The sequence below is a fragment of the Mchenga conophoros genome, linkage group LG20 (genome assembly GCF_057382185.1).
Source record: "Mchenga conophoros isolate Kocher_MC1m ecotype Shallow Benthic linkage group LG20, M_conophoros_male_GT1.1, whole genome shotgun sequence".
Lineage (NCBI taxonomy): Eukaryota > Metazoa > Chordata > Actinopteri > Cichliformes > Cichlidae > Mchenga > Mchenga conophoros.
The window spans coordinates 29,841,193-29,867,563 of record NC_140545.1 but is presented as its reverse complement, the minus strand read 5'-3'; the positions used below and the strand labels follow the sequence as shown (position 1 = coordinate 29,867,563).

Here is a 26,371-nt window from a genome sequence, read left to right as displayed (position 1 = left end):
CCAACAAACGCTGCGGTGGACGTGATGTCAGAGGAACTGAGTCTAGTAGATATATGGAGACTTCTTCATCCTCAAGAAAGAGATTATACCTTTTTTTCGCATCCTCACTCAACCTACTCCAGGATAGATTACTTTTTGGTGTCCCGTTCTTTGGCAAGTCAAACTATTGGGTCCTCTATTGGTAACATTGCTATATCGGATCATGCTCCCATTGACCTTGTTCTTACTGACACTGATAATATTAAACCGTCACCTAGGTGGCGCTTGAATAACTTAATACTGAAGAATAAGGGTCATTGCGAATGTATAAGGGAAATGATAAAGGAGTTTTGGTTGTACAATGAGGGCTCTATTGACGACGTTGGAATGACCTGGGATGCCTTTAAGGCCTATTTGAGGGGGCGCCTTATTCAATATTGCTCCTTGATTAAAAAAGCTGAGAGGGATAAGCTGATGAAGTTGGAACAGGATATCAAGGAGCTTGAAAAACAACATATGTTGCTCCCAGAGAGGGACTTATGGAACAAATTAATTAAATTTAAATTTGAGATGAATAGCATATTGGAGAAAAAAGTGGAATATGCAATGTTTTGTCTAAATCAGAAGTACTTTGAACAAGGGGAGAGAACAGGTAAAATGTTGGCACACAGGGTTAAGCAGATAAAATCTAGTAACCTTATACCATCTATTTTTGATCCTAGTAATAATAATAAGTTGACTACTAGTAAAAAAGAAATAAATGATATTTTTACTAAATATTATCAGGAGCTGTACACTTCTAATGGACTGGTGGAGGAACAGAGGCTGTCAGATTTCTTCTCTTCTATTAAAATTCCCAGCCTGTCGGAAGATCAAAGAAGTATATTAGAAGGTAAGATTACATTAATTGAAGTTAAGCAGGCAATCGGCAGCCTTAGAGTGGGTAAATCTCCAGGTAATGATGGATTTCCATCAGATTTTTATAAGGTGTTTGTGGACGAACTAGCTCCAAGACTATTGTCGGTATATCAAGATGCGTTTCAAAGAGGGAGACTACCGTTTAGTATGCGATCGGCAGTGATCACGTTATTACAAAAAAAAGGGAAAGACCCACAGCATTGTGGGAATTATCGCCCAATTTCATTAATTAATGTGGATGAAAAAATTATTTCTAAGATATTAGCTTTTAGGCTTGAAAAAGTTCTTCCGTATTTGGTGCATAGGGATCAGGTCGGTTTTGTGAAAAATAGAAGCTCTGCGGATAATCTACGTAGGATATTGCATATACTCTGGAAGAGCAGGACTAAGCTAGACCCTGTCGTTGCCTTCTCTTTGGACGCAGAGAAAGCTTTTGATAAAGTTGAGTATCCTTTTCTGTTTCATACCTTGAAGAGATTTGGTTTCGGTCCCTTTTTTAGGCAGTGGATTCAGGTGGTATACACAGATCCAATGGCTACAGTTATTACCAATGGGATAATGTCACCCTCATTTTCGTTAAGTCGGGGTACTAGACAAGGTTCACCCTTATCACCTCTCATTTTTGCTCTGTTTTTGGAGCCTTTAGCCATAGCTTTACGTGAATGTAAGAAAATTAGAGGGGTGGATTTGGGTCAAGAAGAACATAAAACTTTTTTGTATGCAGATGATATTTTACTGATTTCAACTAACCCAGAACAGGCCGTTCCTGCAATTTCCTCAATTATTGATTCTTTCTCTGTAATCTCTGGATACACTATAAATTGGTCTAAGTCTGAAGCTATGCCTATTTCTAAATTGTGTCCGCCTGTTATGAGGAGTTCATGGCATTTCAAGTGGATGCCCGAGGGTCTGACTTATTTGGGGATTAAATTGACCCCTGGTTTAGACAACATAATGAAAGTAAATATTTCCCCAGTGATTCAAAACATCCGTTCGCTGTTGCAGAATTGGGTTAAAATAAATCTGTCCCTTTTGGGCAGAATTAATTTGGTGAAGATGATTATTGCCCCTAAACTTCAGTACTTTCTTCACATGTTACCGATAGCAGTCCCACATAATTTGCTAAAGCTTTATAATACATGTGTAGAGGGTTTTGTGTGGGCAGGTAAAAAGCCATTGTTCAATCGGTCTAAATTATATGCTGCTAAAGAGAGTGGTGGGTTGGCATTGTCTAAGATGGTCTGGTATCATTATGCTTTCTCCCTCTCTCAGTTAGTTAAGATACATAATTCCTCTACTGATAAGCCATCATGGGTTGGGATTGAGGAAAGTCTTGTGGCCCCTTCGTCTTTAGAGGCCTTCCTTACTCAGAAGGGAAGGCCAGTACCGTTTAAAGATCCAGTACTGTCTTTCATGCAAGAGACCTGGCTTAGAGCTCACCAATATACCAACAGCAGCCCTTATCTCACCGCTAGAGCCTCTATTTGGTATAATAAGAAAGTATTAATAGGTAAGAAACCGGTCTGGTGGGAGGCCTGGGCTAGGACAGGTATTAATCAGATGGGGGACCTATTTGGGCAGACTGGCATGAAATCGTTTGCAGAAATCAGACGAGAATTCAATTTGGATCCAAGGGAAATTTGGAGGTTTTTTCAAATAAGACATTGTATTAAAGCCATTTTGAAAAATAATCTAGACCCTCCATCTAGTGTTCAGAAGATGTTTGCAACCCCTGACAATAACAGAATCAGGGCATCTAAATTTTATGGGAGCTTCAGAGAGGCACACGCTCCCAGTTTGGGGGGACTGAGGCGGTGTTGGGAGAAAGATCTGGGTATCCAGATCTCAGAGGACAGTTGGAAGATGCTGATCTCATCATGGTATGTCTGCTCACCTGAAACACAGTCTCAACTTATCCAGTACAAGTTGCTTCACAGAAACTATTGGACACCCAGTAAATTAGTCAGGTTGAAGCTCGCAGATAAGGACATTTGTTGGAAATGTCAGCAGGAAGTCGGGACTCTAGTTCATATGTTGTATACATGTCGGAAAAACGATTATTTGTGGGATGGGATCATCAACTTGGTGAATGATATTTTTAAACTTAATCTTTCTAAATCTCCAGCTATATGCGTCCTGGGCCTACTACCTGACGATAACACTCTCTCAAAAAAACAGAGATTGTGGATGCGTCTGGCTTTTATAACTGGTTGCAGGGTAATTCTTAGGCATTGGAAGTCATCCAGCCCCTGTTCTTTCAAGGAATGGACCGAACAAATGTCTAGGATGGCATCATATGAACGGGTTATGTATAGAATGAAGGGAAGAGAAGATATTTTTGAGCAGGTCTGGGGTCCCTTTTTGCGGTACATTGACAATGTCTCTTAGACATTATGATAAATGGTCTCTTAGAGGGATATTTCATGTGTCATTGGTATTTTGGTTGTTGTCTTTTTTTTTTTTTTTTTTTTTTTTTTTTGCACCAGGGGGTTTTACCCTTATTCGTTTTTGTTTTTGCTGATGTTCTCCAGGAGGCGGTGTATTATTTTGTTTCTCCTGGGTTTTATTTATTTATTTATTTATGTAATTTTTTTTTTTTTTTTTTTTTTTTTTTTTTTTTTTTTGTGTGTTGTTTGTTTGCTTGTCTTAGTTTGTTTGTTTGTTTAGAAATGGACAGAGAACTGACAGTATGATTATTGCAGTTGTATATTTATTTATTAATGTTTCTGTCCATCCAAAAATATTAATAAAAAAAAAAAAAAAAAAAAAAAAAAGGACGGGCATCTCTTGCTCAGAGGCGTCAGAGTTACAGTGCATCACTGTGTTGACTTAGCAGGTGGAAACGGTAGGTTTAGAGGCTTAAACAAATAAGCTCATCATGCAACACTCCATGAGACAATGCTTCACATGTAGAGAGAACGCAGTGGTGTAAAGAAGTTTTTAATATTAAAAAAATATGGCTAACTGACTGTCTTTTCTAAATGTCTGGTCTTGGTTGAAAATCCAACTTTAACTGATGTTGGACACGTCACCGTCTGCTGGATATCCATCCTGGGCTTTCTAGTTGTTTAATAACATCCTTTCATCAATTAAGCAATAAAAATGATAAAACCCCTGATAAAATAATCCGTTCTGACATTTACTTCTTAGTCTGCTGCCCTTTTTTTTGTAGAACTATTTTCAACTTTCTAGCAAAATGACTTTCCGCCTTTTCACTTTTCAGCCAGAACACGTGATGGGTTATGCCTCCTCCCTGTTCCTCCTGTTTTTTGAAGCCTTCAGGGGTCCAGGTCATGTGAAGGCTTTTGTTTACAGCAGGTTTCTCCTGTTTTAGTCTCTTAATCTGAGCCAGCAATGTCTCTGCTATCAGGAACATGAGCTGCATCAGTCTTATCTGAGCAGACGAGCTGCAATTATGGCTGAGCACGAATACATTCAGAACTTGTTCTTCTTCATATCAAGAACATTGTGTAAAGTTAAAGTGTCTTAATGCTTCTAAAACACATTAACCCAGTTTAAGTTGCCCGTTGGACCAGGAGTGACTTCCAAGACCAGCCATGACATAAATCCTGCTCACAGCTTTGCAGCTTAAAGTAAAATTTTGTTTGAGCTCAGAAAAGCTTTCGGCAGAAGATCCTGAGTTTTCTGCCTGAATCCTTATACACAGTGAAGCTCAAACATCCAAGAGAAAAGTTATAAAATCATTATCATAATTTAAAATAAATAAAATAAGAACAAAAACTCAAATATTCAGCAAAGAGCTGATCAATTTTAAGCTTATAATTCATAAGAACTTGTCATTACTTCAGGAGAGGTTTTTCGGGGCTTTTTCCAATGTGACAAACATCAGAACAGCATAAACTGAGACTATTTCACATCCTATAACAGCAGCGAGTGGAACATTACCGATCCCCATGAGTCGACCAGCATCAGCCTAATCCTCGGCAGGAAACTGCCAGGAAAAAAATCAACAACATGCTGACATTTATCATTGTAAATATTTATATTGAATGATATTTAGACATCTATCCTGATGGCATTTTAAGCAATACTGTCCAGCCCAAAATAAGCAACAGCCAATATATGTTTATGAGTGGAAATGCCCTTTGAGAAGTGCATTAACTACAAATGCAGTGCAGCGTTTCACGGCCTGAGGAACTTCTCTGAGTCAAGCAGAAGAAACACTCAGATTCAGGTTTTTCTCTCTTTACCTTCAATCAGCAGGTGACCAACAATCACCGCTCAGGAGCTCTTGATCACATCGCAACGTCTTCTTTATTGTTTTGTACTTTTTAAAGACTTTCAATCCAGCAGTTTTCTCAAAATGTTCTTGCCCAGGGCACACCAAAGGGCAAGCCAAAATTTCAAGGCACACCTTTACAAAAACAAATAAAAAACGTACGTCTGCTGATATATCCTCGGTTCACGGCCGCCTTCTTCTTTTAACATGGAGATCATGGGCGAAAAACTGCCCCAGGGCCAGAACTGGTCCATAGACCATCATATATGATTTAAGTCTACTTCAACTGTGGACGCTCCACTTGAGTTTGCAAACAAACTTTTAGTTATAAACTGTAACAAATTTTCTCCAATTGTAAAGAAAACAGAAGTTTTCAACTTTTTCCTTAAAAAAAAAAATCTTGTTTTTAAAACAAGGACCGGTTATTCTCTACTATGTCTAGCATATATTTAGCATAATTCAGCACTGTTTTAATTCACGTCTTTAAAGTGCGCACACCTCTGCGCTGACAGATCTAGCCTGACATCTAACAAGTGTCCCCACTCAACCGGTGTACGTCCTGCCTTCATGGCCTCACGAGACACTGAGCAGACCAGGTGTCTCTCAGAGCACACATTTGGTTTGCAGTTTGTCTCTTTAGCCTGGGATCGTGCTAACTTTAACCAGCTGTTGACATCCTCAGTCCAGCTGGAGCCAGAAGACAGGGAGCTGTCACTTTGGTCTGTACCAACTCCCTCTCTTCTTTAGGTGGACGGTCGTCTGCACCGGTGTTTAGTTGCGGTCTGTGCCACAGGAAAAAAGTGATCATATTTCCTTCCTGCTGTCAGTCGGGGTTGTTGATTTGGTACAGTCTTATAATTCCCACCATCTGGGAGCAGCACAAAGGACTGGGGACTGAGTGTGTGCAAAGTATCGAAGATAAAGTTAAAAAAAAAAGGGTAAAAAGCTAATCTGAAGGCGCCTTAAACATGTATTCTTTTGTCCAGCAGGGTGCAAAAAGCCTTTAAGTTGTATAGATGCCTGTGGGGAAAACAGGCCTCAGTAAATACTTTACTGGTGACTTTATGTGTTCAGTTGTTTGTTTAAAAGGTATTTAGAAAATATGTGGCCACTCTTCAAGTCAGGAAGGAGGATAAACCTGTCAGGCTGTCAGATCCACCCCGCCCTTGCTTGTTACGCCTTTTTTCAAAATATGACAGACGGCAGACATGTTAAGCTCCGTGCTTCATAACAAGATGTCACTAACCACTGTCACAGTGGCTATGTCCATCTTTATATACAGTCTATGGGAATCACTGGTCTAATACAGGCATCCATCCCTTTTTCCTAAGCTTATTCAGGAGTGTTTGAGCCTATCCCAGATCTCATACGGAAGAGGGAAGGTACAGTGGGGCAAAAAAGTATTTAGTCAGCCACCGATTGTGCAAGTTCCCCCACCTAAAATGATGACAAAGGTCAGTAATTTGCACCAGAGGTACACTTCAACTGTGAGAGACAGAATGTGAAAGAAAAATCCATGAAGTCACATGGTAGGATTTGTAAAGAATTTATCAGGGTGGAAAATAAGTATTTGGTCAATAACAAAAATACAACTCAATACTTTGTAACATAACCTTTGTTGGCAATAACAGAGGTCAAACGTTTACTATAGGTCTTTACCAGGTTTGCACACACAGTAGCTGGTATTTTGGCCCATTCCTCCATGCAGATCTTCTCGAGAGCAGTGATATTTTGGGGCTGTCGCCGAGCAACACGGACTTTCAACTCCCGCCACAGATTTTCTATGGGGTTGAGGTCTGGAGACTGGCTAGGCCACTCCAGGACTTTCAAATGCTTCTTACGGAGCCACTCCTTTGTTGCCCGGGCGGTGTGTTTTGGATCATTGTCATGTTGGAAGACCCAGCCTCGTTTCATCTTCAAAGTTCTCACTGATGGAAGGAGGTTTTGGCTCAAAATCTCACGATACATGGCCCCATTCATTCTGTCCTTAACACGGATCAGTCGTCCTGTCCCCTTGGCAGAAAAACAGCCCCATAGCATGATGTTTCCACCCCCATGCTTCACAGTAGGTATGGTGTTCTTGGGATGCAACTCAGTATTCTTCGTCCTCCAAACATGACGAGTTGAGTTTATACCAAAAAGTTCTACTTTGGTTTCATCTGACCACATGACATTCTCCCAATCCTCTGCTGTATCATCCATGTGCTCTCTGGCAAACTTCAGACGGGCCTGGACATGCACTGGCTTCAGCAGCGGAACACGTCTGGCACTGCGGGATTTGATTCCCTGCCGTTGTAGTGTGTTACTGATGGTGACCTTTGTTACTTTGGTCCCAGCTCTCTGCAGGTCATTCACCAGGTCCCCCCGTGTGGTTCTGGGATCTTTGCTCACCGTTCTCATGATCATTTTGACCCCACGGGATGAGATCTTGCGTGGAGCCCCAGATCGAGGGAGATTATCAGTGGTCTTGTATGTCTTCCATTTTCTGATGATTGCTCCCACAGTTGATTTTTTCACACCAAGCTGCTTGCCTATTGTAGATTCACTCTTCCCAGTCTGGTGCAGGTCTACAATACTTTTCCTGGTGTCCTTCGAAAGCTCTTTGGTCTTGGCCATGGCGGAGTTTGGAGTCTGACTGTTTGAGGCTGTGGACAGGTGTCTTTTATACAGATGATGAGTTCAAACAGGTGCCATTCATACAGGTAACGAGTGGGGGACAGAAAAGCTTCTTACAGAAGACGTTACAGGTCTGTGAGAGCCAGAGATTTTCCTTGTTTGAGGTGACCAAATACTTATTTTCCACCCTGATTTACGAATAAATTCTTTACAAATCCTACCATGTGAATTCATGGATTTTTTTTTCACATTCTGTCTCTCACAGTTGAAGTGTACCTCTGGTGCAAATTACTGACCTCTGTCATCATTTTAAGTGGGGGAACTTGCACAATCGGTGGCTGACTAAATACTTTTTTGCCCCACTGTATATCTAGGAGAGGTTTCCACAGCACAGAGACAACCATCATTTACACCTACGTCCAATTTAGAATCAGGTAACCTAAGATGCATGTCTGTGGAAGATGCACCACCATAACCCTGGTCAGCTGTGAAATGAGACTCCAAAAGGAGACAGAAATACTGCAAGCTAGTAATTTAATGGTCTCCATATTTTAATTGAAAAAAGATGCAAAATAAAAAAAATCAGAGGACTCAAATTAATTCTCTTGTACACAAATTTGTTGAGAAATCTATTTGGAGGCAAGTTGTTAACGCCTGGAAAGGGAAAGCAAAGTTCGAGTCTTGGTTGAACAGAGATGAATTAATAATACGATAAAAGTCAACAGTTTGTTCTGCTTTTAGGGGAAAAGAGGAGCTGATGCTTCACTTCCCCCGACACGGAGCAGATTTGTGTTTTGTTGTCACGACGCTGTAACGGCTTCCTGTAGCACTCCATGTCGCTGAGTGAGTCTGGCTGAAAGGTTTCATGTATTTCATAAAAATGTGATGAGTCCTTAAAAAAAACGCTGTGTACAGGATAAACATCCTCACCTTGTCCTTCAGCTTGCTCTGGCTCCTGGTCTGTGGGAATACTGGGAGGTAGTGAGGTAATGTGGATCTGCTCAGGAGCGGGGTTTCTGCCTGGAAGCAAACAGGTAATTATACTGGGATTAAAGTGATTTATGTAATCAGAGTACATACACAGAATCAAATCCTTCACACACAGAAAACTATGAGAAACTATGTACAAATGTGTAGTCGGGGCTCCACTCAGTTCTCTCATATGTGTATGTATTATGTATTCTAATACTTCAAAAGACATGTGCGGTGCTGTGCAAACGTCTTGAGTCACGCCTCAGTTTTTAAATTTTTCTTGCAAAATGTGAAAAAGGTGCAAAGATTTATTGAAACATGTGCAATATAAGATAAAAAACAGAGTTTGTACAATTATAACGAGCTTGAAAGTCGATATTTGGTGTGACCAGTCTTCGGGGTTAGTTCTCCAGGCCTCTGGAAGGACTTTCGAAGCTCTACTTTGGATGTTGGCTCATTTTTTCTTCTGTCCTCTGTCCAGATGTCCCTATAATGTCGGGGTCCAGGCTCTGGGGAGGCCAATCCATGACTGATAGACTTCCACTGTATACTTTTCTGTGCAGGTATGACTTTACTGCACTGACAGTGTGTTTGGGATCACTGTCATGCTGAAAAATGAAGCTTCTCTCAATCAGACACTTTCCAGTCTTACAGGCTAACAGATGCAGACACCCACCGTGTACCTCTAATAAAAGCCTGAGCCCCCCAAAAATAATGTTACATTGCTTTTGTTGCTCATTCAGCTCAATAGTTACAGTTTTTATTCATAACAGCATGCTTTTTAAATGATTAAGCATTTTATTTGAAATCACATCAGAAAAGAAGCCTGTAATCACACATTTATAAGTATCAGTATTTTACGCACATATTTTCTGTTTACAGCGCTTGTAGCTGACGCTGAAATGTTTGTGTGGGTTGCCATGACAACACCAAAGTGAATCTGAGATCGTTATTGTTTTCTATTTGTTTTCTTTATTTGCTTCTCATGCTTGTGTACATTTGCAGTAGGAAAGGTAATCTATGAATCCAGTGATATATCCTGCTTATAAGAAATGTTTCTGTTAAAATATTATTGTGAAGTAGTCACTTCCTGTGAGTTGCGGGAACCGGAAGTTGTGCGCGGGAGAGACAAGACAGAACGGTAACACGGCGGACTTTTCGGAATATACAACTTTTCTACTGCTGGTTTTACAAGGCGTACACGGTAAAAAATCATTATGCTGTTATTTGTTTAACACTTGTGCACCTTGTGAAAGGAAATAAGTGGCTGAGATGAATATCATATGTGCTATCGATATTATTTTACTTGTTTCTAGTTTTCACGGTGCTCCATGATTGTGAGAGGAATAAAAGAATTGTGGACATCAGTACGAAGCGTGGATTCTTTCGACCAGAGTAGAAACAGTGAAAACGTGTCCCAATCCATCTGGAGGCTTCGGTGTGCAAAGCTCTTCTCATCCTGCAGCAAGCTACAGGTCTCGGTTTGCAACGCGCTTCCCCTCCTGCAGCAAGCTACAGGCCTCGGTGTGCAAAGCTCTTCTCATCCTGCAGCAAGCTACAGGTCTCGGTTGCTTCTCATCCTGCAGCGAGCTACAGGCTTCAGTGGACACGTTGCTTTGCATTTTGTGACAACCAATCGGGAGCTGCAGATTCAGCGGACACTCCAAGAAGCGGTTTCAGGCTAAAGCGTGAGTCCTCAGGCTATATTGCGCAGTTATTATGCCTCATGAGTTGATGGATAGAACATGAGCTACAAATTTGCTGTAATGGACAAGGAATTAATAGTGTTCAAATTTCGGATTGTGTAAAAAAAAAAAAAAAAAAACAAACAAACAAAAAAAAAAAAAAAAGAAAAAAAAAAAAAAGGACAATCTGTTGAAGTTCTGGATATTATTGTTGTTTTCTTACCTGTTGCTTGCAAGCTTCATGAAGGCTGAAACAGAAAATTTATTTGCTGTCATACGTAAGAATCTAAGCTAAGGTTCCTTTGTGTTAATTTTAATAATTCTCCGCCTATTACATCCATTCTTGTAATTACCTTAGTTATCTTGTCCTCTTCATAAGATACCCCCTTTAAAGTCTGAAAATGTCTAAAGATGGTCATAGTCACCCTGATGTTATGTCAGAAGTACAAGATGCAGGGGATTTGGAAGAGGAAAAAAGTGTAGTGTCTGAGAAATCTGAGACAAAAACAAGAAAATCCTCTCGTGAAAGGCGATTAACGCCAAAAATGCAGGAACTGAAAGATCAAGAGTTAACTCAAAAGGAGAAGAGGTTCAAAGCAACATACGAGAAATGGAAAAGCAACGTAAGAGACATTCGCACAAAGTTAAAGCAAGTATGCTCTGAGAGTGACATGTATGATATGATGGATGAGGCTGAGAAGCTTGAGTCTGAATTAAAGGAACAGTATGACAGAATTCGACTCCAAACCTCACCAAGTCAAGAATTTCGAAGAAAGATCGATGCATGCTCAGCCGTGACGGCCGACTTGCTGCAGCTGATGAGAGTACGTCTGACTGAAGATGAAGGTGAGTTTGACACGGTGGCGGAAAGATCAAGGTTACGCATGCTACTTGATAATGAATATGCTAGGTCCATATATGGATCCACAGCCTCCAGAGTTACTGCACCCAGCTGTCACAATTCTAACCATCTCTCAGAGTCACCTAGCATTCCAGCTATGAGAGCGGAAGTGGCTGCTCAGCTGGCTGCAAAGAAAGCCGAAATTGATATGGAAGCTGCCATCGAAGCTCAACGTCAGCAGTTGAGAAAACTTGAAAATCAGAGGGACATTGATGTAATTCAGGCAAAGCTAAATGTCTACACTGAAGAAGAGGGAAGGGATGGGACACGCAGTCCTCCATTCAGCAAAGTGAGTGATGCACACCCCTTCGCTCACCACATCCCAGATCAAGAACGGCAGGTTGTGCAAAACGAGACATCATTGGTCCAATCGCTACAAGAGTCATTAGCTCTTACTCGCTTGCCAACTCCAGAACCTTCTGTATTCTCGGGCGATCCTCTGAAGTTTACAGAATGGAGCATAAGCTTCAAAGCCCTCATAGAGAGACGATGCTCTGACCCTGCAGACAGGCTATTCTACCTGCAAAAGTACATAGCAGGTGAGGCAAAATCCTCTCTTGAAGGCAGCTTCTACAGAAAAGATGAAGAAGCCTATCAACAAGCATGGGATAGGTTAAATGCTAGATATGGCCATTCCTTTGTAGTGCAGCGGGCTTTCAGAGATAAGCTAAATGGGTGGCCGAAGATTGGTGGAAAGGAATATCTCAAGTTAAGAGATTTCAGTGATTTCCTCCAAACATGTAGTAATGCCATGCCTCACGTAAAGGGCTTACAGGTTCTTAACGACTGTGAGGAGAATCAGAAAATACTAGTCAAGCTTCCTGATTGGGTGACATCTAGATGGAACCGTTATGTCACAGAGCAGCTAGATCGGGGCAACGACTATCCAAGCTTTCATGAGTTTGCTTCCTTTATCTCTAAGGAGTCACGCATCGCATGCAATCCAGTGTCATCCTTACATGCCTTAAGGCACTCTGCAGAGGCACCAGCAAGAGAGATGAAGCGTTCAAAAGCAAACACGTTTGCCACAAATGTGAAACCCCCGATTCCATCAAGTTCCACCGCCAAATCTGACCCTGGTGAAATCAAGTTGGGAGATGCAGGGAAACCAAAGAAATGGACCACACCAACACAAAATTCCAATAATGGCCAGTGTATTTGCTGTAGTGAGAACCATTCCATACATAAATGCAAGAGGCTTATGGACATGTCTGTAGAGGATAAGAAAAAATGCATACTTGAAAATAAGTTGTGTTTTGCATGTCTAAGAAAGGGTCACAATTCTAAAGACTGTAGGAACAGGGCCATGTGTGGCATATGCAGAAAGAGTCACCCAACGCCATTGCATGAAGATCGTTCTACAGCAGCATCAACACAAGGCGCAGCTGAAGAAAGTACGTTGTCATTATCATGTTGTGTGAGTGGAGGTGAAGGTGGGAGTACATCAATGATAGTCCCAGTGTGGATCTCAACACTTAGTGCTCCGGACACTGAAACCCTAGTGTATGCACTATTGGACACTCAAAGCAGTCACACATTTGTTGATCAGGAGGTGTGCGAAAAGCTACAAGCAACAATGGAACCAGTGAAACTTAAACTTTCCACCATGATGGGGAGAGACTCAGTCGTGAAGAGTCAAAGAGTATGCAAGCTCAAAGTTAGAGGATTTTCCTCTAATGTTTCCATCAGTTTGCCTCCAGCCTACACAAGGGACTTCATTCCCCTTGACCGCACACATATTCCCACTTGCCAGACAGCCAACAAATGGAAACACCTTGTAAGCATGGCCCAGGAGATACCCCCGTTGATGGACTGTGGTGTTGGATTGTTGATTGGATACGACTGCTCCAGAGCGTTAATTCCAAGAAGGGTCGTCACTGGGGGTGACTATGAGCCTTATGCTATTGAGACGGATCTTGGTTGGAGCATTGTGGGAAGCGCACCACAGCGTGTGCAGGCTAAAGATGTGACTGGTTTTTGTCATCGAGTGTCTGTCAGAGAGGTGCCACCCATAACACCATTTGCTGTCATCAAGGCCCTGGAGTCTGATTTTGCAGACACAAAACCTGGTGACAGAAGCATATCTCAAGAAGATATTTGCTTCCTGCAGATCTTGAAAGACAGAATCCAACAAAATAAGGATGGTCACCTGGAGATGCCTCTCCCTTTCAAAGCACGTCCGCATCTCCCAGACAACAAAGGGCTGGCGTTAGTACGGCTGAAGCATCTAAAGAGGAAGCTGGACAGAGATCCCAAATTCAAAATAGACTACGTGAGATTTATGGAAGGTGTCTTCAAGGATGGAGATGCAGAGAAAGTGGAAAACCAAGCAGAGCTGGGGAAAGTCTGGTATATCCCACACCAAGGAGTTTACCACCCCAGAAAACCAGGAAAAATCAGAGTGGTTTTCGACTGCTCTGCAAGGTATGAAGGCACCTCCTTAAACGACCATCTGCTAACAGGACCTGACCTCACAAATAGCCTAACAGCCGTGCTGTGCCGCTTCCGTAAACATCCCATCGCAGTCATGTGTGATGTGGAGAAAATGTTCCACAGGTTTCATGTGAGCGAGGATGATAGAGACTACCTGCGGTTTCTCTGGTGGGAAAATGGAGACACAAACTCTGAACCCAGAGAGTACCGCATGAAGGTTCACCTGTTTGGAGCATCATCATCCCCTGGCTGCGCCAATTATGGCATGAAGCACCTTGCCAGCCAATGTGAGAAAGAGTACCCCTCCGCAGCTAACTTCATCCAGAAACATTTCTATGTCGACGATGGTCTCATAAGTGTAGAGTCGGTGGGTAAGGCAATTGAACTGGTCAAAGAAGCCCAAGCCGTGTGTGCCAAAGGAAAGCTGCACCTTCACAAATTTCTCTCCAACAGCCGAGAGGTCCTTGACTCTGTCGATGTTGCAGAGCGTGCTACGGAGGTAAAGAATGTTGATCTTAATCACGAGGATTTACCAGTTCAAAGAGTGCTAGGTATAAGGTGGAATGTTGAAAATGATAGCTTCTCCTTCAAGGTGTCACTTGAGGAGAAACCAGCAACGCGCCGAGGGATTCTCTCAATTGTGGCCTCCTTGTATGACCCTTTGGGGTTTCTAGCCCCAGTCATTCTTGAAGGGAAAAGAGTGCTGCAGGAGATGTGTCAGAGAGGCACAGGGTGGGATGAGCCACTACCCAAAGGCTTGAAGTTAAGGTGGGAGACTTGGATGAAGGATCTGGAGAACCTGGAAAGAATTGAAATTCAAAGATGCTTCATACCTGACAGCCTTGGCGAGATTCAAAGAGTCGAGCTTCATCATTTCTCTGATGCAAGCAGTCAAGGGTATGGCCAGTGCTCTTACATCAGAGTGGTAAGCAGAGAAAGGGTATGCTGCTCCTTGGTCATGGGCAAGGCGAGGGTTGCACCAACCAAAATAGTTACCATACCGAGACTTGAGTTAACTGCAGCAGTAACCTCGGCATCTGTGAGCAGCATGTTAAGAGAGGAGCTAGAACTCAAGGTTGATGACGAATATTTTTGGACAGACTCAAAGGTCGTGCTTGGTTACATCAATAATGAAGCAAGAAGGTTCCATGTGTTCGTGGCAAACCGCGTGCAGAGAATTCGAGAAACCACCGATGCACGGAAATGGTACTATGTTGACACAGGAGAAAACCCTGCTGATCATGCCTCGAGAGGCCTCAAAGTAGCTGACCTCATCAAGTCAAATTGGTTCTCTGGTCCCAGCTTTCTATGGGAAAGAGAGATAGCCACAAAACAGGCTACTTCAGATTTGCTGGTGGGAGACCCAGAGGTGAGGACTACTCAGGTGTTGAAGGTTGATGTAGCAAGGCAGTTTGACATCCAGAAGCATCTGCTGCGGTTCTCAAGATGGACTACAGCTGTCAACGTCATTGCTCGTATCCAGCGGCTGGCAAAGAGGATCAGGACCGCTGAGCCTTTAAGCGTGGAAGAGAGAAAGCAAGCTGCACAGACTCTCGTCAAGCTTGCACAACAAGATGCCTTTCAAGAGGAGTTAAACACACTCAGCCAGAAACTAGGAAGGCTGCCTTGCAACCACCAACTCTTTCAGCTTGACCCATTTCTCCAAGATGGCATAATGAGAGTAGGAGGAAGACTGAGGAAGGCATCTGTGCCTCTTGAGTTAAGACACCCAGTGATCCTTCCTAAAGATGGTGCTGTTACAAACCTCATCATTGCACACCATCATACCAAGATACAACACCAAGGCAGAGGACAAACCCTCAATGCCCTGAGAGCCAATGGTTACTGGATCACTGGTGGAAGTAAGGCTGTAGCCCAATACATCAGGCAGTGCGTACAGTGCAGGAGAGCCCGCGCGCCACCAGAGGAGCAACGGATGGCAGATCTACCTAGTGACCGTGTTGATCCCACACCACCATTCACTTATTGTGGTATGGACTGCTTTGGTCCTTTTCACACCAAACAAGGTCGCAAAGATCAAAAACGGTACGGCCTCCTCTTCACATGTTTTTGCTCAAGGGCAGTGCATATAGAGATGTTGGAGGATTTGACGACTGACGCATTCATCAATGCCTTGCGCTGCTTCATTGCCCTTCGTGGAGCTGTTAGGCACATTAGGTCCGATCAGGGAACTAACTTTATGGGGGCAAGAAACGAGATGGCAAAGGCTCTGAAAGAACTTGATAAGGAAAGAGTGACTGCATACCTAGCAGAAAATCAGTGCGACTTCCAGATGAATACGCCCCACTCTAGTCATGCTGGAGGCGCATGGGAGCGTCAAATCCGGACAGTGAGAAGCGTACTGAGCACAGTCCTTGCCTGCAGTGTGGGAAGGTTGGATGATGCTTCATTGAGGACATTCCTTTATGAAGCTATGTGCATCGTGAATAACCGCCCACTCACTGTTGATAACATCAATGACCCCAAAAGCTTGGAGCCACTCACACCGAACCACTTGATCACCATGAAATCCTCAGTCCCACTTCCACCTCCAGGTAAATTCGTCAAGGAGGACCTGTATGCTAAGAAACGGTGGAGAAGGGTACAGTATTTGACTGAGCAATTTTGGCACAGATGGAGAAAGGAATACCTGGCCAATATTGCTCTGAGACAGCGATGGCATACACCAAGACATAATGTGGAGGTGGGTGACATTGTGATTCTCAAAGAGGAAGATGTTCCTCGCAATGAATGGAAACTTGCTAGGGTTGTGGAAGCACATGAGGATGATGATGGACTTGTACGGAAGGTGACAATCCAGACTGGTGATCGGAAGTTAGGAAAGGGAGGCGAACGCCTCGTCCAACCCTCAATCATTCAGAGACCCATTCAGAAATTAGTGGTCCTGGTGAAAAACAGCTAAATGGGAAAAATGTCATTCATTGATTAGATTTCCCTTCTAAAATAGAAGTTGTCATTATGCTGTACTTCATGCACATGTTATGGAGATGTAAAATCTACTGTTCATATTGTTGAATTCATTTGTTGAGAAAAGAATATTGTTTATGTCAATGCAAGAATGTTTAAAACAACAACATGGTGCTTGGGAATTACCATTGATATAATGAGAAATGCAAGTGCATTTACGTTCTCAATTGTAATAATCAAAGGTAATTGGTGGGAGTGTAGCTGACGCTGAAATGTTTGTGTGGGTTGCCATGACAACACCAAAGTGAATCTGAGATCGTTATTGTTTTCTATTTGTTTTCTTTATTTGCTTCTCATGCTTGTGTACATTTGCAGTAGGAAAGGTAATCTATGAATCCAGTGATATATCCTGCTTATAAGAAATGTTTCTGTTAAAATATTATTGTGAAGTAGTCACTTCCTGTGAGTTGCGGGAACCGGAAGTTGTGCGCGGGAGAGACAAGACAGAACGGTAACACGGCGGACTTTTCGGAATATACAACTTTTCTACTGCTGGTTTTACAAGGCGTACACGGTAAAAAATCATTATGCTGTTATTTGTTTAACACTTGTGCACCTTGTGAAAGGAAATAAGTGGCTGAGATGAATATCATATGTGCTATCGATATTATTTTACTTGTTTCTAGTTTTCACGGTGCTCCATGATTGTGAGAGGAATAAAAGAATTGTGGACATCAGTACGAAGCGTGGATTCTTTCGACCAGAGTAGAAACAGCGCTCATCACACATTTCTAAATAATATTGGTACAATTAAACTTCCACAGATGGACAATTACTTTTATTATAGAGTCATTTAGAATTTTATAATATAACACACGGGTTACTTTACTGATTTAACTGCAGCTCGCATCAATACTGTAAATTTAATGAGGGCAGTTAAGGGGGTATAATTACCTAACAAGTTCCTGTGATAGTGTAACTTTATACAACAGGAAACGATAAACCCAATAAACACGACTAGGTTAATATGAACTCTGTGACACGATAAATCTGTCACTATAATATCCTATAATTTGTGTCTGTGTAGATCTCCAGGCATCATCACCTGTGCTGCACGAGGAAACAATCCAAAGGGAAAACTCACCTGAGCGCAGGAAGGAAAACATGTTTCTTCTTTGTGTCTTTAACACTTTGAAATCTTCTCATCGGACGAAACCAGAACTAAACTTCTGAACTCCAAGCCGCTAAACGTGTCCTCGCTTCCTTCTTGGATCCAGTGGAATTTACGCGGAGCAGGAACATCCGGCAGGTTGGACATCCTCTCCACGACTGAAGGTGTTGACTTATCGTGCAGGTAAAGAGGAGGAGGAGGAGGAGGAAGGGGAATCTCCCTGAGGACAAAGTCACACATATAACCTTAAACTTTGATAAATGATCCCGTCCTCTTGCCACTTTCTACCACGTGACCAGGTTTGCCCGAACAACCTGAGCTGAACAGCAGGAAATGAGATCTTGTGCAGGAGATTTCAAAATAAAGCGAACGACCTGGTTAATATTTTAATGAAACATTAATTTTCACACTCGTCCGGGTGGGAGTGAAGCTGAAATCCACGCGTCAGCTTTTTTTTCTTTCTTTTTTTCTTTTTTGTGCTGGCTTCAATTCAAAATTAAAGTCACATCAAACGTTCCGAGCTGCAATTTTCAAAGTAAAGTCCACATGAGGTAGTGACAGGTACATAAACAGACTAGAGTGCTCTCAAATTACAGGGAAGTGAAATTATTCACTTTACCGCTTCAAACTTTGGACGTTAAACGCAATTATTAACCTTTTATCTGCGAAATTTACACGAAAACCTATTTTTTTGTATTCAAAAATATATGTATCTTTATAGCCTGACTTACATAGCTGGTTTTGTAAAAGAATAATCACATCTCTGTACGTATATGGTAATTTTCTGTGCACATTTTAGCTTTCATTAGAATAGACAGACTTTAACTGCTTATTATGCAAAATTGAATTTAAAGTTTTACTTGCGTCTCAATGTCTGAATAAAAAAGGAATTTCACTTTCACGCCACACCTCATGTTCTTTTAGGGACGCTGTATATTTGTATTATCTGACAGCTTTTTATTAATCTCTGACAACTTAAGTATAACGTTAACATTTAAAAACCTGAATAAAACCTGAATAAAAAAATAAGAGCAATGCTACAGTTGTAATCAGAGGTTTACATCCACTTATCATGAGCATGGATATTATTGGGATTTTAATGAGTTCCTTGATTCCCCATTTGGTTAAATGTTCCAAAATGTAAAACTTATAGTACACAAAGATGTCACATTATTGGTTTTATTCAGAGTCTCGACATTGGCTTTGTAAAATAAGTGAGTATGGTTAATTAATAGTGACAGCTATACAAATACACAACACATCAACACCTTTCCATACTGCCGGGATTAGCAATACAGACACTGACAGAAGACCATCAAAACATAAATTAAAGGAACCTAATGCAGCCGTTCCCACAACCTCCATAACGAGGTTGACGCACGTCTGTGTCCATGAGAAATTTACTTTTACTTTTAATCAGGTAAAATTGTAGCTTTAGATACATTTCTCTAAAGAATTTAGCTTTTAGTCATTTAAAAGTGAGACAATGAATCTAAAAACACTGTGAGCCAGTGTTAAGATACCAAACTTGTGTGTGTTTTGCTCTTGTTATAACTTTAAATAGTGCAAATTAACCACAAGAATACTGATTAAATAGTTTGTTTCATTTTTAAAATCGCACAGTACAACAAAACACGTCTTTTGTTTGCTTTACAGTTAATTGAACCAACTGTGGTGCAAAATTATTCGATTTAAAATTAGACAAGACAAAGAAATGGATGTGGAAGAGAAGAATGTTTCTAAATCCTTGTTAATCCTGTTGCAGATTGGTGTCTTGTTGACCAAACAACGATTTAATTGCAGCTTGCATCAACAGTGCAGTTTAATGAGGACACTCAGGGGCTAAAATTATCTTTCCTTGCACATGACAACAAGTTCCTGTGATTATGTAGCTTTATACAACAGGAAATAACAAATCCCATTAAACACTAAAAGTTTATGTGACACTATAAATCCGTGCTATAATATCCTAAACACATAAACTAAAAAGAGAACATGTAAAGAAAAGAATATGAGCGAAGCTGAGAAATAAAACTACTCAGACAGGCAGACAGGTGAAAAGGTCTGAATAAGGTTTCTAAAACACTAAGAGTCCAAACATACTGGAAGCTGGAGACAAAATGTGTGTTTGTTTTGTATTTTAATTTTTAAAATGCTGAAATTATTAACAAAAAATACAAAAGATGCCATGCTCTTTTTTTTATTTTTATTTAACCTTTATTTAACCAGGAATGTCCCGTTGAGATCAAAGACCTCTTTTTCAAGGGAGTCCTGGCCAAGAGGCAGCACATTTCAAGACAAATACATACGAACAAACAAAGTTAAAATTACACAAAACAATTACACATTATCAGTGTTGGGTAAGTTACTTTAAAATAGTAACTTAGTTACATTACTAGTTACTTCTCTCAAAAGTAACTCAGTTACTTCAAGTTACTCGTTACTTTCAAAGTAACTAGTTACTAGGGAAAGTAACTTTGGTTTTACTCAGACTTCTCTTGTTAATGTGTTGCTTCCATAACTTTGCCAGTCTTCTAGCTTGCTTACTTGCCACAGTGCACTGTGCCACCTACCAATAGAAAGGAAAAGATAATGTGCACATTTCCACGAGAGAAATCCCACGCCTGGACCGTCATTGACTGCCGCCATGATTCTAGCCTACGTCACAGCATCATGTGCGCCTTTTACATCCAACACAAAAACTGCAGTTGTGGTGCTTTCGATTGTACTCAGAACTCAGAAATTCTGCCTTCTGAATAGGAAGATGTAGGTAACACCAGACTGCAGATGAGCTGCATACAGGGCTGGACTGGGACAGAAAATTGGCCCGGGCATTTTGACTAGAGACCGGCCCACCATTATAGGAAAAATCATAAAGCCTTTGAATGATAATAAACACTGTTGTGACAGTGATGTGCACTGTTTTGATGGTATATATGCATCAATCTATCAATCGTTTGTTGTAAGACTCAGATAATTATTTTTTAAAAGCGAAACATTTTAAATGAGAATAAGAAAGAAAAGTATTTCTTTGTGCCCCCCTCTCCCTGTTAATGCCCTACATGCCCCCCTGGCAACACTTTGCTAGACCCGCCCCTGCACAGTTACCAGCTGTCAGCTACTTAGAAAAGGATCCTGGTGTTATTTGTCTCTCAGAAACAGTTCATAACTTCCCTTCAACTCATTCATGTCACCTAAAAGGTAAACCTGTTTCTCCATCACCTGTTCAGCTCTGATGATCCAGTAAGGACATCTCCTGGTTTCATCTTCATGTTTCCCTCTCATCACATATCCAAACCGACATCATGACCAGCAGCTTTACAGCTGTGGCTCCAGCAAACATCAGCTGATACTAGAAATTAATATTAAATAAATTCTAACAACACCTGATCAAGCTTAAACGTGCTGCTGTTGTTTAGCGCGACATCCGCTGGTTTCCTCTTTCGGCGCAAAGTGGGCGATAAACAAACAAGAGAGCCGATCAGCTGATCATTGATCAGTTTCATGATTGAAGTAGAAACGGGAGAGGGAGGGGGGAGAATGAAAGAAGAGGCAGCTGTGCAGCAAAGACACAGAATAACTGCAGCTTTGTGCCTTTTCCATTGTAGCTGAATTACGGGACAAACTGTTCCTTTTCACCTCAATAAGAAATAAGTAATATTTCCTCTGAATACCAGACGGGACGGTTGGCAACTCTAATAACTTATGAACAAAATAAACTCCACCTAAACTTGGTTTATATCTGACCCAGAGAGACTGCAGGTCATAACTTCTTACCTGAAGTTCAGTTCACACTCGGACCGGCGGCCGCCTCGGGTCTCTTTTCCTTCTGCGTCCCCTTTCCTTCATCCACCTGCTGCCTCCACCACTTGCTAATGTTACTGAATCTGTGGAAGCTCCGCGATAGCCACCACACGAAGTAACGAATAACGAGCCTATCTAAATCCCAGTAACGAGTAACGCGTTCCCGGTTTTGGCATAATAACTAGTTACCGTGCTCGTTACCACAATAATAACGTAGTTACTGTAACGCGTTACTTAATAACGCGTTAGTCCCAACACTGCACATTATTGAGGCAGCCTGTAGGCCTTTGAGTTTAGTTTTAAAAACATTTAAAGACAACAATTCAGTTAGTTTCCAGTCTTTCTGTAACATGTTCCATGAAAAAGGCGCAGTGCTCTCAACCCTTTAATTGTGGTATACTGCTGTTGCAGTATTTACATGTAATGTGAATTTAACAGGGTTGCTTTCATGCAAAAATTAAAAATCGAGATGTTTGCTTTGTAAAATGAACATATTTAATCCAAAGCCATAATTATTGTCCTTATCAGATATGTTGTTGCAAGGATACATTTAAAGAGTGCAGTCACCTCCTGCTGCAGGTGTCTGTACGCCCTCTAGCAGCAGCAAGAGCTGTGATTTGTTTTTATGTCCAAGAGAGACTTGAGCCATTCTCTGGAGTGAGTTACAACAATGAGAGCAGCCACTAGGTGGCGGCAAATGCTGACTGATTTACACTCCGGAAGCGCCACTCTGCTGAGAGCTCACTGCACTGATGTGACTGTGCTGAGCTTTTATTTTACTGACGCCTCAGTTACACGGTGCTCTCCACGTTTGAACATCACACACCAGCTTCATCTGCTGGTTTTATATTCTGAAACTCCGGATTCATCGTTCTTTTTAACAACAGGCAAACTGAGCGACTAGAGCTGGGAAAAAAGAATTACTAATAAAATCAACGCTGGCACAGGGAACCTATTTATTTTATTATTGTTATTTGCCCCTGTCGAGGCGATTATACTTTATTAAATGTAAAAAAAAAAAAAATGTGTGTATATATATATATATATATATATATATATAAAACAAAGTGTTGATGTTTTAGTCTAGTTTAGTTTTAGTCAATTCACTTACAAAATTAAAATAACTAAAATAACTGTGCAGGAGATTTTTACTGATCAGCTGACGACATTTGTCAGCACACATGTGGAGGCTTTGGTACAAATTTCCCGACCTGTTTTATGACTGGGTCACGTGTTTGTGTTGAAATATGTGTTGTGAGCTCATGGAAGTGGTTTGCAAAGCGGCTTGCATGTGTGCAGCAGCAGACTGCAGTAGCAGCGTATGTATGCGATTCATTAAATAGATGCTTAGAATCAGCTGGGCTGTCAGCTGATTCAGGATGACATCTGCTGGGACTGTTGTGCTCTGGTCTGATGTTTTAGTTTAAGGTTATGCAAACTCTTAAGTAAAACCCAGTATTGCATCATACTTCAGGGCACAAAAGAACGTCTGTTGAAGCCCTCATTACTTCACCGGACACGTCTGTGCAGATAATGCTGCATAAATACTCAAGAAAAGATACTTTTTGCTGTTTTTGTCTGTGTTTGGCTAATACTTTAACCTCAGGCAGAGAGCTCCCAGCACAGTTGCCACAATACTGGTAATGTTTCTTTTATAGTCTTATAGAAAGTAATAAGATGCCCAGCTTTTCCAAGGTTATGATTTAAGATTAATGGCTTACTTAGAAAATTGTGACCAATATGATGATGATGATGATGATGATGATGATTATTGTTGAATTTAAAGCAGAAGGAAGCTAGTTGTAGCTTCAAGGACCTTGGAACCCTGCTCTTCGAGGAATAAGCTTTTTAACCAACTATGACTTTAACTGTGATCTTCTTGGCTCTTACAGAAAGACTTTTAGTCATCCTTTAAGTGTAAGGATATTTTTTTAAAATGAAAAAGCATATAGATAGAGTCAGATTTAGTCAGTAACAGCTGTGAGGCCAAGCTGAACAACCTTGGGCTCTGTGAATCAGACACAGTTATTAATACAACAAATCTGTGAGCGAGATTTGAAAAACTGCAAAATTGACTTTTTTTTTCTTTTTTTTTTTTACATCCATCTAATCAAAAAGGAATTAGAGGCTAAATAAAAGCCTTAAAACCCTGAGTTATTAAACAAAATCTCAGTTTCAGTTCAGCAAAAAGTGATGTATCAGAAAAAAATGATCATACCAGACAGAATTCAGCTTTGCATGACTCAAAGTTCAATAAAGATCCTTATTCATCTCACACTGTGCCAGATCTGGTCCTTTGCAGTTTTTAAACTGGCTCTCGTGTCAGTGTAAAATTCTGTCTCATCCATTTATAGCTAGAACTAAACACACAGGTGCAGCTCTACAGCACCTGTAACTGTGGACTAGCTGACACAGAATGGCTACAAAAAGGAAATCTGAAGCTGAAGGAAGTCAGTTTCACTGGCGGTCGAAGACTGAGCAGCCTTTATCCTTACCGAGTGTAAAGACTGTGTGTTGATTGGCCACAAGACTATTTCTGTTGTAAAATAAAGTAATTAGCTTCATCACTTTGATGTTTGAATGTAAATATTAACACAAATTATGGACTCAAAGACAGAGAACAGAGGCTTAATTTTATGCACCACCAGCTGCATGGCAGAAGGGTTCAGATAAACTTTTGTTCTGCTGGTTCTTCACCAAACTTCCTGCACAGCTGTTGGGTTGTCATCCTCGGGCAAGGGCAAGATTAAAGATCAACTACTTTTCTTTAACACCAGGCTCAATTAATTCTTATTAAATGACCAAAGGTAGGAAAAGCTATGATATTGAAGCTTGTGAAATGGGTTGGTATTCTATGCATTGGATGAGGTCTTAGTTCTTAGGTCTTTACCTGAAATGTAAAGGGGAACATTTATGCTGCCATGGCCGCTGAGGCTGGTTATGTTTGGACTCATGTTTAATGTTTTTCTATGTCACTATCGCAGTAATTTGGCTCTCATTGATGACTTCTGTTCTCACCATGTAACTCCAGTCTCTTGTTCTGTGTCGTGTTTAAGGAAACTGTTTACCTACCTGTAAGACTTACCTGCCTTGCCTCGTGGAGATCCATGCTTGCAGCCCTGCACCCTCCGCTGAAATCCATATTCTCTGGTTGCCGTCTCTTCATCTCTCCTGGAACCGAGCCTGCCCTCTGGCTCTTCTTCTCATTGCTCTAACTCATCACAAGTAAGGAATACAAACTACGACTCGCCGCTTTCAGTCAGCCAGTCCCATTATTCATGCCAGTGCCATTCCTTTTTACAGACCCTCTCAGACGGTATGCATAGCTTCCAGCCCAAGGGTGTCAAAAATAAAGCCTGGGGGCTCCAGTCTGGCCCACTGGGCGGCTTTGGAAAATGTGAAGGAGGACGTAGAGTTTAGATTTTTAACTGTATTTTTGCAGCCATAATGCACCAGCATAAATCATAAGTAGCAGATAAACAGTTAAATGACAGAAAGCTCCTGTTTTTTTCACTACATTTTCGACTGCTATGGAAATTTGGTTTTTACAATAGTGCTAAAAAATAAAATAAGGATATATTCTGTGAATTAACAGGACAGTCTGCACGATCGCCTAACAGAACTTTTTTTTGTCATTTTACACATTTATCTTTTACAATTTATACCCAAAGAGTCTGACAGACTACTTTCCTTTTCTACAGCAGAATTTCTTAAAATCTGAGACGTACTGTTGGACTTACATTTCTTTTTCTTATTTTAAAATATCTTGGTTGTTGCTGTGAAATTCTTTGCACTGACTCATCATTTCATTTTGCTTCCTGTCTTGAGTTTTTTATTTTTGCCTCCCCTGTTTCCTCTATTGGTGTTCTGTAGGGTTGTTTCCTGTTTTCTCTGGGTTTCACTTCCTGTCTGTGTTGATATTGACTTGTTATATGCACCGATAGTCCTGGCCTCCTCTTTGCCTTGTTGCATGGCCTGTTATGTTCCTGGTGGAGTTGCTTAGTCATGCAGTTTGTTTCTCACCTTTTGCTGAATAGTCTGCTTTACAATCCAGTCTTAAACTACAATAGTACACTACACTCCAACATTTGCAACATGTTATTTTTATCCTTTTAGTCTTTTAGGGTAGCTTTGCATGAATCATAGTGCTTATTCATCCTATATTGGGGGTGTGTTTGAATACTAAGGTTTCTAAGTGAAATGGCATTGAAGTATCTGCATGGGGGCCACAATATGAGCCTTTTGAAGTCTCCAAATACTGAAGAAAGAAGCTTCAGTGCTTCCTGTCTCCCCTCCCTCAAAAGACGATAGATTTAATCATCCTTTATGAGAAGAGAGGAGGAAATGCCATCCTGTTATTCACAGCGACCGACCATCTGACCGTTCATGAAGATGATCAGGAATACTGGCAAAGAGGCGAATATCATGTAAATGTTATTATAAGTGTGTTTTTCATTTCATGCCATAATCTGCTGAAATGTTGTCAACAGCAGCCTGTTAAACTCGCAGCTGAACTCTGAAAATCACACTGCTGGAACAAAATCTGCTGCTTATCGACGAGCCGCCTCGCACGAAGCTCACAGATTTAAATAGCCGAGCTACTTTGGGCTGCTCCCTTATTCACCAGGGGTCACCGCAGCGGGTCGCTCCGCATGTTTGATTTGGCAGATTTTTACACCAGATGCCCTTCACGACACAACCACCAGGGGATTTGTGTCTCCTCC

The 26,371-nt window shown here is 41.2% G+C and overlaps 2 protein-coding genes across 3 annotated transcripts in view; one reads left to right on the top strand and one right to left on the bottom strand.

The window, feature by feature from the left end:
- Positions 1-18,109, bottom strand: part of LOC146551078 (natural resistance-associated macrophage protein 2-like) — a 47,477-nt gene extending 29,368 nt beyond the window's left edge. The window contains exons 1-2 of the mRNA XM_085260843.1: positions 17,817-18,109; positions 8,684-8,773 (exon numbers count right to left, since the gene is read on the bottom strand). Coding sequence (XP_085116969.1) covers positions 8,684-8,773; positions 17,817-17,838 — 112 coding nt within the window. The 5' untranslated portion in view covers positions 17,839-18,109. The remainder of the gene's footprint in view (positions 1-8,683; positions 8,774-17,816) is intronic.
- LOC146551079 (uncharacterized) lies at positions 9,611-17,445 on the top strand. Of its 2 annotated transcripts, XR_014890273.1 has the most exons (3): positions 9,611-9,929; positions 10,042-17,246; positions 17,359-17,445. XR_014890273.1 is itself a non-coding variant. In XM_085260836.1 (2 exons), exon 2 carries the CDS (start codon positions 10,812-10,814, stop codon positions 16,665-16,667), a length of 5,856 nt encoding a protein of 1,951 aa, XP_085116962.1. In that variant the 5' UTR covers positions 9,611-9,929; positions 10,042-10,811; the 3' UTR covers positions 16,668-17,439. The 2 variants fall into 2 exon arrangements, 1 of the variants encoding a protein (XP_085116962.1); XM_085260836.1 differs by having other exon boundaries at positions 10,042-17,439.
- Positions 18,110-26,371: the final 8,262 nt, after the last annotated feature.

What these genes read in the sequence shown, in the direction of transcription:
- LOC146551079 (XM_085260836.1), top strand. Translation starts at nt 10,812, where the DNA reads ATGTCTAAAGATGGTCATAGTCACCCTGATGTTATGTCAGAAGTACAA.